This window comes from Eleutherodactylus coqui, chromosome 10, assembly GCF_035609145.1.
Source record: "Eleutherodactylus coqui strain aEleCoq1 chromosome 10, aEleCoq1.hap1, whole genome shotgun sequence".
NCBI classification, from domain to species: Eukaryota; Metazoa; Chordata; class Amphibia; order Anura; family Eleutherodactylidae; genus Eleutherodactylus; species Eleutherodactylus coqui.
This window is the reverse complement of record NC_089846.1, coordinates 64053471-64065637: the sequence shown is the minus strand read 5'-3', so window position 1 is coordinate 64065637 and position 12167 is coordinate 64053471. Positions and strand designations below refer to the sequence as shown.

Genomic DNA, 12167 nt, shown 5'->3' with positions numbered 1-12167 from the left:
GGTATCTGATCCTAAGGGAACCATTTTCCTTTTGTTGCAGATGTTGTTACAACATTTGCAACCCATTTCCCCACATTTGAAGGAACCTGAAGTTTGGGAGATAAAAGTTGTGTTTTGATTTTTTGAGAGTTCATATTTCGGGGGCGAGAAGGAGCCAATATGTTACCAAAAGTCCTATTTTTTCTATATGTCAAATTTGGTTTTGGAGGGAGATCTGATAATCCAACATGAGAATTACACGGAATTCTATTATCCCTCTAATCAACAAAGGGAAGATGTTACCCAAACGCAACAACAAAAAAACCCCCCAAAAACAACAATACGAAGATTACACTGTATTACAGATCACCCAACAAAGTCCCTATTCACAAACCAGAGGCAAAACTGATAGAAGGGGGAAACGTGCTGGGAGAAAGACATATAATAGCAAGAAGTACACGAATAAACAAAACGATTCAGAAAGTGCAATCCCCAACGCTGAGGCGGTAAAAAAAATCAGAACATTTAACATCTCCAGCTACCCCTTATCCTATAAAGAAGCCAATATTCTTTCTAGACGTTTGTCTTTTAGTCCCTCTATAGATCCTGATTTATTTGATCTATTTATAGATTTAAATCGTTTTGTCCGGAAACTAACACTTAAATGACATTTTCATATTATGGAACATAGAACTGTTATTCATAAAAAAAGATGAACTTCCTGATCCCTTGGCTAATTGTCTACCTAGCCAAGATAATAGTTTTAACCCCTTGAGTGGCGGGCTTCCTACCACCATGTCGTGCCCACCAGGGCAGGTTTTTTAAAATGGTCTAATCATTGAATTTCAACTAATTTTGCAGTTGCGTCTCAAGAGCCATAACTTTTTCATTTTTCCATTGACATGGCCATGTGAGGGCTTGTTTTTTGCGGGACAAGTTGTGATTTTTTAAACAGGGGGGAGGAAAAAAAGAAATGGGGAAAAAAGAAAAAAAGGGACCATGTCATTAAGGGGTTAAATAATGTATTAACTTCCTTCTCTGGGTCATTACGACGCATGGATACCACATGTGTGATTGTATTTTTGATTTTTTACAAAGTAAAGGGAGACAAGTGTTTTTATTATTTTTTTATAATTTTTTTCCTTTTTTTTATTTTTTTTATTTTTTATTTTTTTGTCCCTTTAGGGGACTTCTACAGGGACCCATCAGGACCCCTGATCACATTCCGGGGTCCGATGGTGACAGCCCTTTACATGCTGCAGTGACAGCCCTTTACATGCTGCAGTCACATAGACTGCAGCATGTAAAGGGTTAACACAGCAGAGATCGGAGGTTTTCTCTGATCTCTGCTATAAGAGCAGGTACCTAGGTGTCCTCTGACAGCTAACAACCAGCTCTCCCTGCCACAGAGACCATCGGCTTGCTTCTGACAAGCCGATGGTCTCTATGGCAACCTGTAAACAAACCAGTGCAGGAGTTTGCCGACATATCGGCAATATCTTCTGCTGGTTTTTCAAAGCCCTTGCTTTGTTCACAGTGGGACTGTGCAGGCAGAGCACACTGTCACAGCTTGTGGCATTGTGCTCTGCAGCTCCCATAGTGATACATAGCCCGGAAATCTTCCGGGCTATGTTGCTATGAGCAGTGGAGCTCGTCACGGAACTTTTCCGGGCGTGCCACTCAAGGGGTTAAAGGATAGGGACTTCTATAACAACGAAGCCTTGAGAATATTAGGGGATATTGATTATTATGACAAATTACCCGGGGACCCCACCAACAAATTGAAGGGTGAGCTTTTCACCTTGATTAGTGAAGCATATAATAATAATTGTATTTCTAAAGATGAAAAGTTTTTTCTATATCCGCATCATCCAGAAATAGCATATTTTTACTTCTTGCCCAAAATACACAATAACCCCTCACCCCCCACCCCGGTAGACCAATAATTTCCGGTATTGGTTCTCTCACTAGCCATCTGTCCCAATATATTGACAACCAACTTCAAAGAACAGTTCAAAAATTACAAGCTTATCTAAAAGACACGACCTATCTATTGACTCTATTGGAGCCAATACAATGGCAACAAACGTATATTTGGGTGACCTTGGATGTTTGTGCCCTTTACTCCAATATCCCCCACCAGGAGGGCATACAAGCAGTAGTTCATTTAAAAAAAAAAAAGATAATTCTATGCCTACAAATCAGAAACAATTTATCTTGGATGGTCTACATTTGATTTTACACAATAACTATTTTAAATACAGCAACCAATATTACATACAAACACGTGGAACAGCCATGGGCACTAAATGTGCCCCCTGTTTCGCGAATCTGTGCATGGAGGCATTTGAGGAATCCATTACCGATCCCCATATTCGCTTTTATAAGCGCTTTATTGATGATGTAATACTCATATGGGACGGTACTATTGAGGAAGTTGAAACATTTATACATCATCTTAATTTAAACTTGTGGAACCTAAAATTTACAAGTTCGTATAGTCCAACTAAAATCACCTTTTTGAATCTTGACATAAGTATTGAGAACGGTGAGATCCAAACTCGGACTCACTTCAAAACAAATTGATGCAAATAGTCTACTGGATTTTCGTAGTAACCACGCCAAAGTATGGAAAACAAATGTCCCATGTGGACAATTCAAAAGAAGAAGGCAAAATTGTTCCTCCATAGAGATTTTTGAAAAACAGGCAAACCTATTGTATAATAGATTCAGAGATGAAAGGTACCCTGACACACTAATTCAAAATTCTTATAGCAGAGACAAAGAAGAGAAGCAAAATATAATAATGAACAAAGAACAAACCAACCCTAATATAGGGAATAAAGGGGAACTACGCTTTATCACTAAGTATAATAATAAACATAAAGCGTTAAAACAAATTATGAATAAACATTGAAACATACTCAAAGGTGATCCCCATTTATTATCAGATCTCCCTCCAAAACCAAATTTGACATAAAGAAAAAATAGGACTTTTGGTAACATATTGGCTCCTTCTCGCCCCCGAAATATGAACTCTCAAAAAATCATAAACACAACTTTTATCTCCCAAACTTCAGGTTCCTTCAAATGTGGAAAAATGGGTTGCAAATGTTGTAACAGCATCTGCAACAAAAGGAAAATGGTTCCCTTAGGATCAGATACCCAACCTTATCAGATAAAACAATTCTTGAACTGCAGTTCAGAAAATCTCATTTATTTAATTGAGTGCCCCTGCCATCTACGGTATATAGGGCGCACTACTAATTCCCTACGATGTAGACTCAACCAACACAGATATAATATCAAGAGGAATTTTGTGAAGAATAGTGTTTCTAAACATTTTACATTATATCTAGAGATGAGCGAGCACCAAAATGCTCGAGTGCTCGTTACTCGAGTCGAACTTTCAGTGATGCTCGAGAGTTCATTTCGAGTAACGAACCCCATTGAAGTCAATGGGCGAATCGAGCATTTTTATATATGACTGGTGCTCCGCTAAGGTTTTCATTTGTGAAAATCTTAACAAATCACCAAAGTCATGTAAAAAACACAGAAATGGATAGGGCAGGCGAGGAGCAACATGCAGGGCTGCATTTCGGGCTCCGAGTTCTCACTATTAAGCCACAATAGTGGCAAGAGTGAACCCCCCCCCCCCCCCGCACTGTCAGCATAACGATCGTTCTCTGCCACAGCTGTAACAGCTGTGGCAGAGCAGAACGATGTTAGCCCATTGAATTCAATGGAGCCGGCAATACAGCCGGCTCCATTGAAAGCAATGGGCTGCCGGCGAGCGTGGGATGAATTTTCGGGAAGGGCTTAAAAATATAAGCCCTTACCTGAAAATCATCCTAAAATGTGTAAAAAGTAAAAAAAAAAATATACTCACCTTGTCCTGGCAGAACGATGTTAGCCCATTGAATTCAATGGAGCCGGCAATACAGCCGTATTTACTTATGCTTGAGAAAGGCTTAAGAATAAGCCAAAACGCGTCGCATTAAACAGATTTCATATAGGATCATCTCTTTGCATTTACCTTCATGCTCACCTGGATATGAGGGGTGCCATGTTGACCGGCACCCCCAAACAAGTAAGACTCTGATATTGACAATCTGTATAGTTCGACGAAGCGCTGAGGAATTTTTTCTCTTTGATTGCCTATCTTGTGTAAGCACAGGAGTGATAGTTTGGTGGCAGTTCATGGGATGGCTGTGGGGGGCTTATGTGCCCAACAGTCATCAATTGTCAATGTATCATAAATACTAGCAATTATATTACTTTGTGCACAATGCAAAATAACTGTAATAAATTACCAATGATATCAACAATGCTTTGCAACTATCAGTTTAATGTCACAGAAATACAGATCACTGAATTCAACATGCAGTCCCTCTTAAGGGCTTCTATCCACTAGAGTGATTTTTAATGCTGAGAAAATCCCATTGAAAAAAACACAGCGAGATCAAATCGCACGTTTTTGCTTTTGCGATTTTTGTGCGATGCGATTTTAACATTAGAAAGTCCCATTGAAAAAAAAATGCAGTGATATAGCAACGTTAAAAAAAAAATGCTAGTGGGTAGAAGCCCTAAGTGTTAACTATGGTGGTGCAAGCACTTGAAGTTCCCTAAAGAGTCCTGGTCCTTCAGTGCAACTTTATCTTGCGCAACAGGCCTGTTGAATAACTACAGTATTTACTTTCCTATCGGTGAACATTAGTGTTTGAGTTAGCCATAACTACTTGGTATGAACTACTGCAGCATCCTGTAGGGTGACCGCAGACACATGGCATATGCTGAGGAGGGCAAGATGCTGGCTTGTCATGGCAGCACTTACTACACTCTCTCCCGGAGGGACGCACACACAGGTGATTCCACCATTCCGGTAACCACCGGCATGAACATCAGCGTGGAAATAAACGAGCCACAGACAGGAATATAGTGCCTCAGGTCCCCGGGAAAGGTAATGGGCCGGAATAACTTTTACTTAATGATAAACTTCAGCAATACACAAGGAACAATAATTATAGATTGATAACAGTGCAGGAAATAGATGAACTAGAGTACCTCCACATGGCAGGCCCAGACTTTGGGACGCCTGTGTGTGATAAATTAAAGACACGTACCTCCACTCATCAGACCCAGACTTCAGGACGTTTGAATATGAACAATGAGACTAAAGTACCTCCACCCGGCAGTCCCAGACTACAGGATGCATGTGTCTGACAGTGATAAAAGATGAGTACCTCTGCACTAGGCCTTGGGGTGAAAACGCTCACTTGTTGCTCACTCACTCGCTTTTAGGGGCTCATTCTTTTTTCAGAGATGCAGGCAATCAAAGATGCAGCATGGCTTGATTGGCACTCTGCAATGGCAGCCCTGGGGCGTTTTCAGAAAGCCCTTGGCAGCCACAGGGCAACCTGTGATCTCATCTTTGGGGACCATAGGGACCTCTGAACATCGTTCGGTGTATTTAAATGCACTGTCAGAATTGGCAGTGGCATTTAAAGGGTTAAGAGCTCCAAAGAACGGCGTGGCTTATCGGAGCTGTTGCAGGCAGGTGTTGGCTGTAAGAAATAGCCGACACATGTATTGTATGGAGTGAGATTGACATGCGATCTCCCTCGATGCATACCCTGAAGCTGCAGGACCTAAGTGTTTGCCATGTAGTGTTAAGTGGTTAAAGAGGCAGTGCTAAGTTATGAAGTTATCCACTACCCACTGGATAGGTGATAATTTTTTGACCGTGGTGGTCTGACCACTGGAACCCCATTTATCTCAAGAACAGGGGAACTGATGGTCCTCGTATGAATGAAATACTGGAGATTGGTGAGCACTCGTACTCGGTAATTTTCAGCACTCCCATTGACATAAACGGATTGACGTCATTCTTAGCTTCCTTTATGTGGAGACCATCAGGACCCCCATTCTTTAGAATGATGAGGTTCCCAGAGGTTAGACCTCCATTGATTAAAAAGTTATCCCCTATTCTTTTACTCACAATTTCCAACTTTGAACAAAATACTGCAAACAGTCTTAGATACAACACTCTTGGCACATTTTTCTTCTGCACAACCTCCGCACACTTGCAATTAGGAGTCACTCTTTCCCCAAAGTACATCAGTCTCACTTATCTGATGTAAGAACTCTTGGGAGAACACTCCTGACATGGAGGAGAAACGCATACCATTCTTTTATCAGTTGCTATATCCCTTATCTTACTTTCTAGCTTACATAGCAGAGTAGTTGCTTATATCAGACTTGACCTGCATTGGCGGAGTCAGTCCCGTCCCTCAATCATGCAGTTAAGCAGGAGAGCGTGTCTCCTTCTACAGGATCTGACCTCTGAACTCATGGAAGATGATATAAGCTCAAGAGTTCTGCCCTGGCAGGAGTGTCAGAGGCTCTGCATCCTGCTCACACTTCCTCCTTCACCAACTACATCTCTACTCTCTCTACCCACTACTAACTTCGCTCCCAACCTCTCCAGTGACAAATCAGGCCACACAGAGCAGGTTAGGGAGACAAACACAAGAAATAGACTAACATAACTACACATAACAAGGCACAAAGACAATCCAACTGGAGTAGACAAACACCAACCCAAAGAAACCCTAACTCTGGGCCACTACACATGAAAAAAACAAGCCATCATATGGCCGTGTCAACAGAAAAAGAAGAAAGTTATGGCTTTTGAAAAGCGAAGCTGAAAGTCATCTAAAAAAATTGTTGAGTCCTTCGGGCTAAAATAGGCCGTATCCTTAAAAGGGTTTTGTTATTACAAAAAAAATCAATACTTACCTATTTCTTCACAGTCAGTCTTCTTACTGCATCTCCTCGCCAATCTTCTCCTGGCTCCTGCAGTCCTACGGGTCATGTCACCTACAGTCAACCGATTCTTCCTCTTCCTGTGATGTTACGTCCATTCTCGGCAGTCTCCTTCCTACAGTCTCGGCAATAATGCGGTATAGTAGTTAGCATTCTTTGCTAGGCAGTGACTGCAATGTCACTAATGATGTAATGTACACTGACCTGCTGGAAGGAGACGGCTGAAGGTGACGTGACCCAGGGGACAGGAGGAGCCAGAAGAATATCTGTGAGGAGATGATGAGGTAAGAAGACTGTCGAAGGAGGAATAGGTAAGTATTGTTTTTTTTTTTCTAATGACAGCACCCTTTCAAGGAGTTACTTTCATGTCTGGCTACTATGTTTGTCTGGGAAGCACTGGAGAAAGCTTGAAGGTGGAGGCCCCTGAACAATTACACCTACAATAAAACACTGTTTTAGGTCAAACTTTGTTAGACGTTCGGTTAAGCACTACCCTGAACCTCAAGCAATTTGCCTCGGCTGATCCCACTAAAATTCCTCCTCTTCCTGTTCAAAAGTTTGCTCATCACTATTGCCGTTTATAATGAAAAGTAATATTTTCTATTTGTTTACGCAGTTGCAGGAAATGCTGCCATCAGTCATGAAATATGTACCAGGACGACACCATAGAATAAACAAATGCTTGCAAAAACTCACAGATTTCATCATGGAGCGAGTAAAGATGAACAAGGAGTCATTTGACCCCAACTCACCCAGAGATTTCATTGATTCCTTCCTCATCAAACAACAGCAGGTATCTGAATTAGGGTAATGAAAGTATTAGACAGTGTAGACGAGGGCTGGGTGGACCTGCATTTGGCTGCAGCTCCAGAGTCCTATTCTCATTGGCATATAGCATGACCAGAGTGTAAGATTTGGCCTCTTTGGAGTCCAGCTCATCTAAGAATTCAACTAGGGTATGGTAGTACAGTGGAGCTTCTGCCAATGGCTGTCAACATGCCACTGGGTAATGGGAATAGACTGACATCAGCAACTTCGTAAGTCTCAGACACTGTAAACTCTTACCCCGGCTTGAGAGTGCCTCAGCTTGCGAGCTTCTTGATTTGCGAGCAGGCCCTCTTATAAATTTTTGCTCTGATTTAAGAGCAAAAGCTTGGGTTACGAGCCTGCTTCCGCATTCCACTAGAGATAGGTGATGTCACCGCGCATGCGCAGTGCCGCCACTGTCTCTGGGAATCTCATACTGGCTCGAGAAGGGGTCTAATACTCACCTACGCTGGCACTTCATTCCTTGCAATGGCCTGTGGCACTGCCGCAGGCTGCTGCATCCTCCTCTATGCCGATAAAGCATTTCTCCCTGAAAGTGGGGCTTGAATACCCCACTTCCAGCAAGCTAATGCTCTGTTTGGTTAATCCAGTGCCGCATCAGCCAATGAAAGACGGCGCTGGATTAACCAATCACAGCGAGGACTGGAATGCTGGCGGTAGGTGAGTATTGCTGTTTGTTTTTTTTACATGTAGTGTAGTTAGGGCTTATTTTTGTTTAAAATATTGGGGCATACCAATCCTGTCTTTTGGGGAAGTCTGAAATGGATTAATGGCATTTCAATCCATTTCAATGGGTCAAATTGATCATTTAACATAAGAGTGTTTTGGGTTAAGAGCTCCATCACAGAACAGAGTAAACTCTTAAGTCCAGGCACCACTGTATTTTCATTTGAATGTAATGATGACTGATGAACATTGATGCATGCACAAGACAAGAGAAGGAAAGGATGCCTCCCTTCAGACTAACAAACAGTAGTTGCTGATGTACCCAATTCCATCTTAATGCATGGGCCTTGTTGGCACTTGTCCAGGGACCCCACAAGCATAGAGGCCCCATACCAATCTGTTTGTTAACATTTCAATACTCCTTGTATCATATATGATAATGTTGTGTGGCGGGATATGAACTTGGCTCCAATCTGTCTCTGCCATGTGTGAAGACTTTGAAAGTGAAACAGAAAGTGACAAAATTAAACTATGCATAACTCCTTTTAGAAATTACCCACAACTCCTATTGTAAATTATCCATAATTTCTATAATGAAAAGAGAGATTTTCTTCCAACTAGATGTGTGGATCATCTTGTGAAGGGTAGTACATCCTCTCGTTACTTTCTAGTGTAAATTATTCTGGCACTATAAACAAAAAAAACACATCTACAGTGCAAGAAGAAAATGGACCCGAGAGACTTAAAGGGGTTGTCCCGCGCCGAAACGGTTTTTTTTTTTTTCAACCCCCCCCCCCGTTCGGCGCGAGACAACCCCGATGCAGGGGTTAAAAAAGATCACCGGAGAGTGCTTACCTGAATCCCCGCGCTCCGGTGACTTCTTACTTACCTGATGAAGATGGCCGCGGGGATCTTCTCACTCGGTGGACCGCAGGGCTTCTGTGCGGTCCATTGCCGATTCCAGCCTCCTGATTGGCTGGAATCGGCACGTGACGGGGCGGAGCTACACAGAGCCGGCATCCAGCACGAGCAGCCCCATTGAAAAAAGAAGAAGACCGGGACTGCGCAAGCGCGGCTAATTTGGCCATTAGACGGCGAAAATTAGTCGGCTCCATGGGAACGAGGACGCCAGCAACGGAGTAGGTAAGTGAAAAACTTCTTATAACTTCTGTATGGCTCATAATTAATGCACAATGTACATTACAAAGTGCATTAATATGGCCATACAGAAGTGTATAGACCCACTTGCTGCCGCGGGACAACCCCTTTAAGGCCCCTTTACACGCAAAGGTTATTGCTCGTTACATGTAAACACTGGCATTGTGCATTTTTCGTTTGAATTATGGACTTTAGTTAAACGTAAAATCCCTTGTTCAGCTGCTGAGAGACCGAATGTATTTTGCTCATCTTTCAACAGACTGTGCAATGTTTTCCCTGCGGCATGCTTGCACTGGCTGCAAGGAGAATAATGCAATCTGCCTGAAGCTGCGAGGAGAGCAAAGGAATGTTCTGGCATCTATTTTCACAGCTGAGTGTGTGTTTAAGCACAAGCAGGGCTCTGCAAACAGCTCCTAGAGGTCCTTTTACATGAAAATGAAGATGATACAGTGTAAATGGCCATTAAAGCCATTAACACTTTATGCAAATAGATTGCTAAACATTTGAATATCTGAGTTGTTTAAAAGATTATCTTTGCATGTAGAAGGGCCTTTAGACCTTCGGTTTACCGGCAGTAGGTCGCAGCTTAAGTAACTCGCTCATCCTCACGTGTTTTCTCAACGTCCTCCCTTGTCTGCCCCATCCCCATATAATATATAATTTCCAGGTGAATAACCCTTTAATTATGTTGATTAGTTGTTGCTGCACAACATGTTATTAATGTTTCAACAACGATTTTGTTGGAAGTGCCAATAAAATAAATGTATGTTTTATTTTATCGATAATTTACATTTTTATTCCTGTGAGTAGTTGTTGGAGGGGCCTTAGTACATTGCTTTGCCCAGGGGCCTATAATACTGTTAAAACGGCACTGGATGGACCTGCACACCAAACCACAAAGGATCGCAGGGGTCTATGTATTTGATGGCAGCAAAACTTGCTTAGATTTCATGGCAGGATCAAGTGACCAAAGTACTGATTGGTAAAACTAAACCTTTTTGCAAAAATGAGTAAATTGAAAATTTGTTCACTGTAAACATAAAAAGTGAAATAAAGGATAGCTTTGGGTCTTTGACAACCCCTTTAATATTTGGTACACCAGACTACCTTAAAAATGTCATTGCAAAATGAAGCATCCGTTTATAGCAAAATGCATAAGCTTAAAGGAGATGTCTCGAGGCAGCAGTGAAATATTTTTTTTGCCCAGTCCCCCTTCTTCAGCATACATTACTAAGTACCAATGTAAATGGCTTTTAAAGCCGGTTCCTACTTACAGTTCTGGCGTTTCATGAACTTATAAAAAGTTTCCCAAAGATGGCCGCCGCTTCTTCTCCCTGCGCTTGCTTCAGCCCGACGTGCTCGCTCCCGAGACGCCGGTCACGCTTCGTATTAGCAGGGAGCTGTCCAGTGCTGATCCTTTCCCCCTGCACAAGTAACCCAGGCTTCGTAATAGCAGGGAGCTGTCCAGTGCTGAATTCTCAGCAGAAGGTACTGTAATGCCTCCCTGCAATTCACTTTCCACTGTTTTAGATGAAATAGTTTTTTCACCTAAATATATATGTGTGTGTATATATGCGTGTACACATTTTATATATATATCTATCTATATATAGATAGATATATATAGTATACGTGTGTATGAGTATACGCATACGCGTATTCGTGAGTGTATATACACACACACATAGATAGATAGATAGATAGATTGATAGATACACATACACACACATACACACACGTGTTTTTTTTATATGCGTGTGTATATATGTGTATGTGTGTATATATATATATATATATAATGTGTGTGTGTATATATGCGTGTACACATCTTTTATATATATATATATATATATCTCTATATAGATATATAGAGAGATATATATAGTATACGTGTGTACGAGTATACGCATACGCGTATTCGTGAGTGTATATATACACACACATTATATATATATATACACACATATATATATATATACCCACACGTGTTTGTATATGTGTGTGTATATATATATATATATATATATATATATATATATATATATATATATATATATATATACATACACACACACACATATACATATACATATACATATATATATATATATATATATATGTGTGTGTATATATTATATATATATATGTGTGTGTGTGTGTGTGTGTGTGTATATATATATGTCTGTCTGTCTGTGTGTCCCGGCGGCGGGAGGCTCGGGCAGCATCGGGGGCACGGCGGCGGGAGGCTCGGGCAGCATCGGGAGCAGCATCGGGGGCATGGCGGCGGGAGGCTCGGGCAGCATCGGGAGCAGCATCGGGGGCATGACGGCGGGAGGCTCGGGCAGCATCGGGAGCAGCATCGGGGGCATGGCGGCGGGAGGCTCGGGCAGCATCGGGAGCAGCATCGGGGGCATGGCGGCGGGAGGCTCGGGCAGCATCGGGAGCAGCATCGGGGGCATGGCGGCGGGAGGCTCGGGCAGCATCGGGAGCAGCATCGGGGGCATGGCGGCGGGAGGCTCGGGCAGCATCGGGGGCAGCATCGGGGGCATGGCGGCAGGCTCGGGGGCACGGCAGCAGGCTCGGGCAGCACGGCGGCAGGCTCGGCAGCACGGCGGCAGGCTCGGGGGCATGGCGGTGGGCTCCGGTGGCAGGCGGTGGGCTCCGGGGGCAGGCGGTGGGCTCCGGTGGCAGGCGGTGAGCTCCGGGAACAG

General features: G+C 42.7%; 1 protein-coding gene across 1 annotated transcript in view; it reads left to right on the top strand.

Annotated features, from left to right (window-relative positions):
* LOC136580530 (cytochrome P450 2G1-like) overlaps positions 1–12167 on the top strand; it is a 92839-nt gene that overhangs the window by 59485 nt on the left and 21187 nt on the right. The window contains exon 6 of the mRNA XM_066581151.1: positions 7421–7597. Within this exon, the coding sequence (XP_066437248.1) occupies positions 7421–7597 (177 nt within the window). The remainder of the gene's footprint in view (positions 1–7420; positions 7598–12167) is intronic.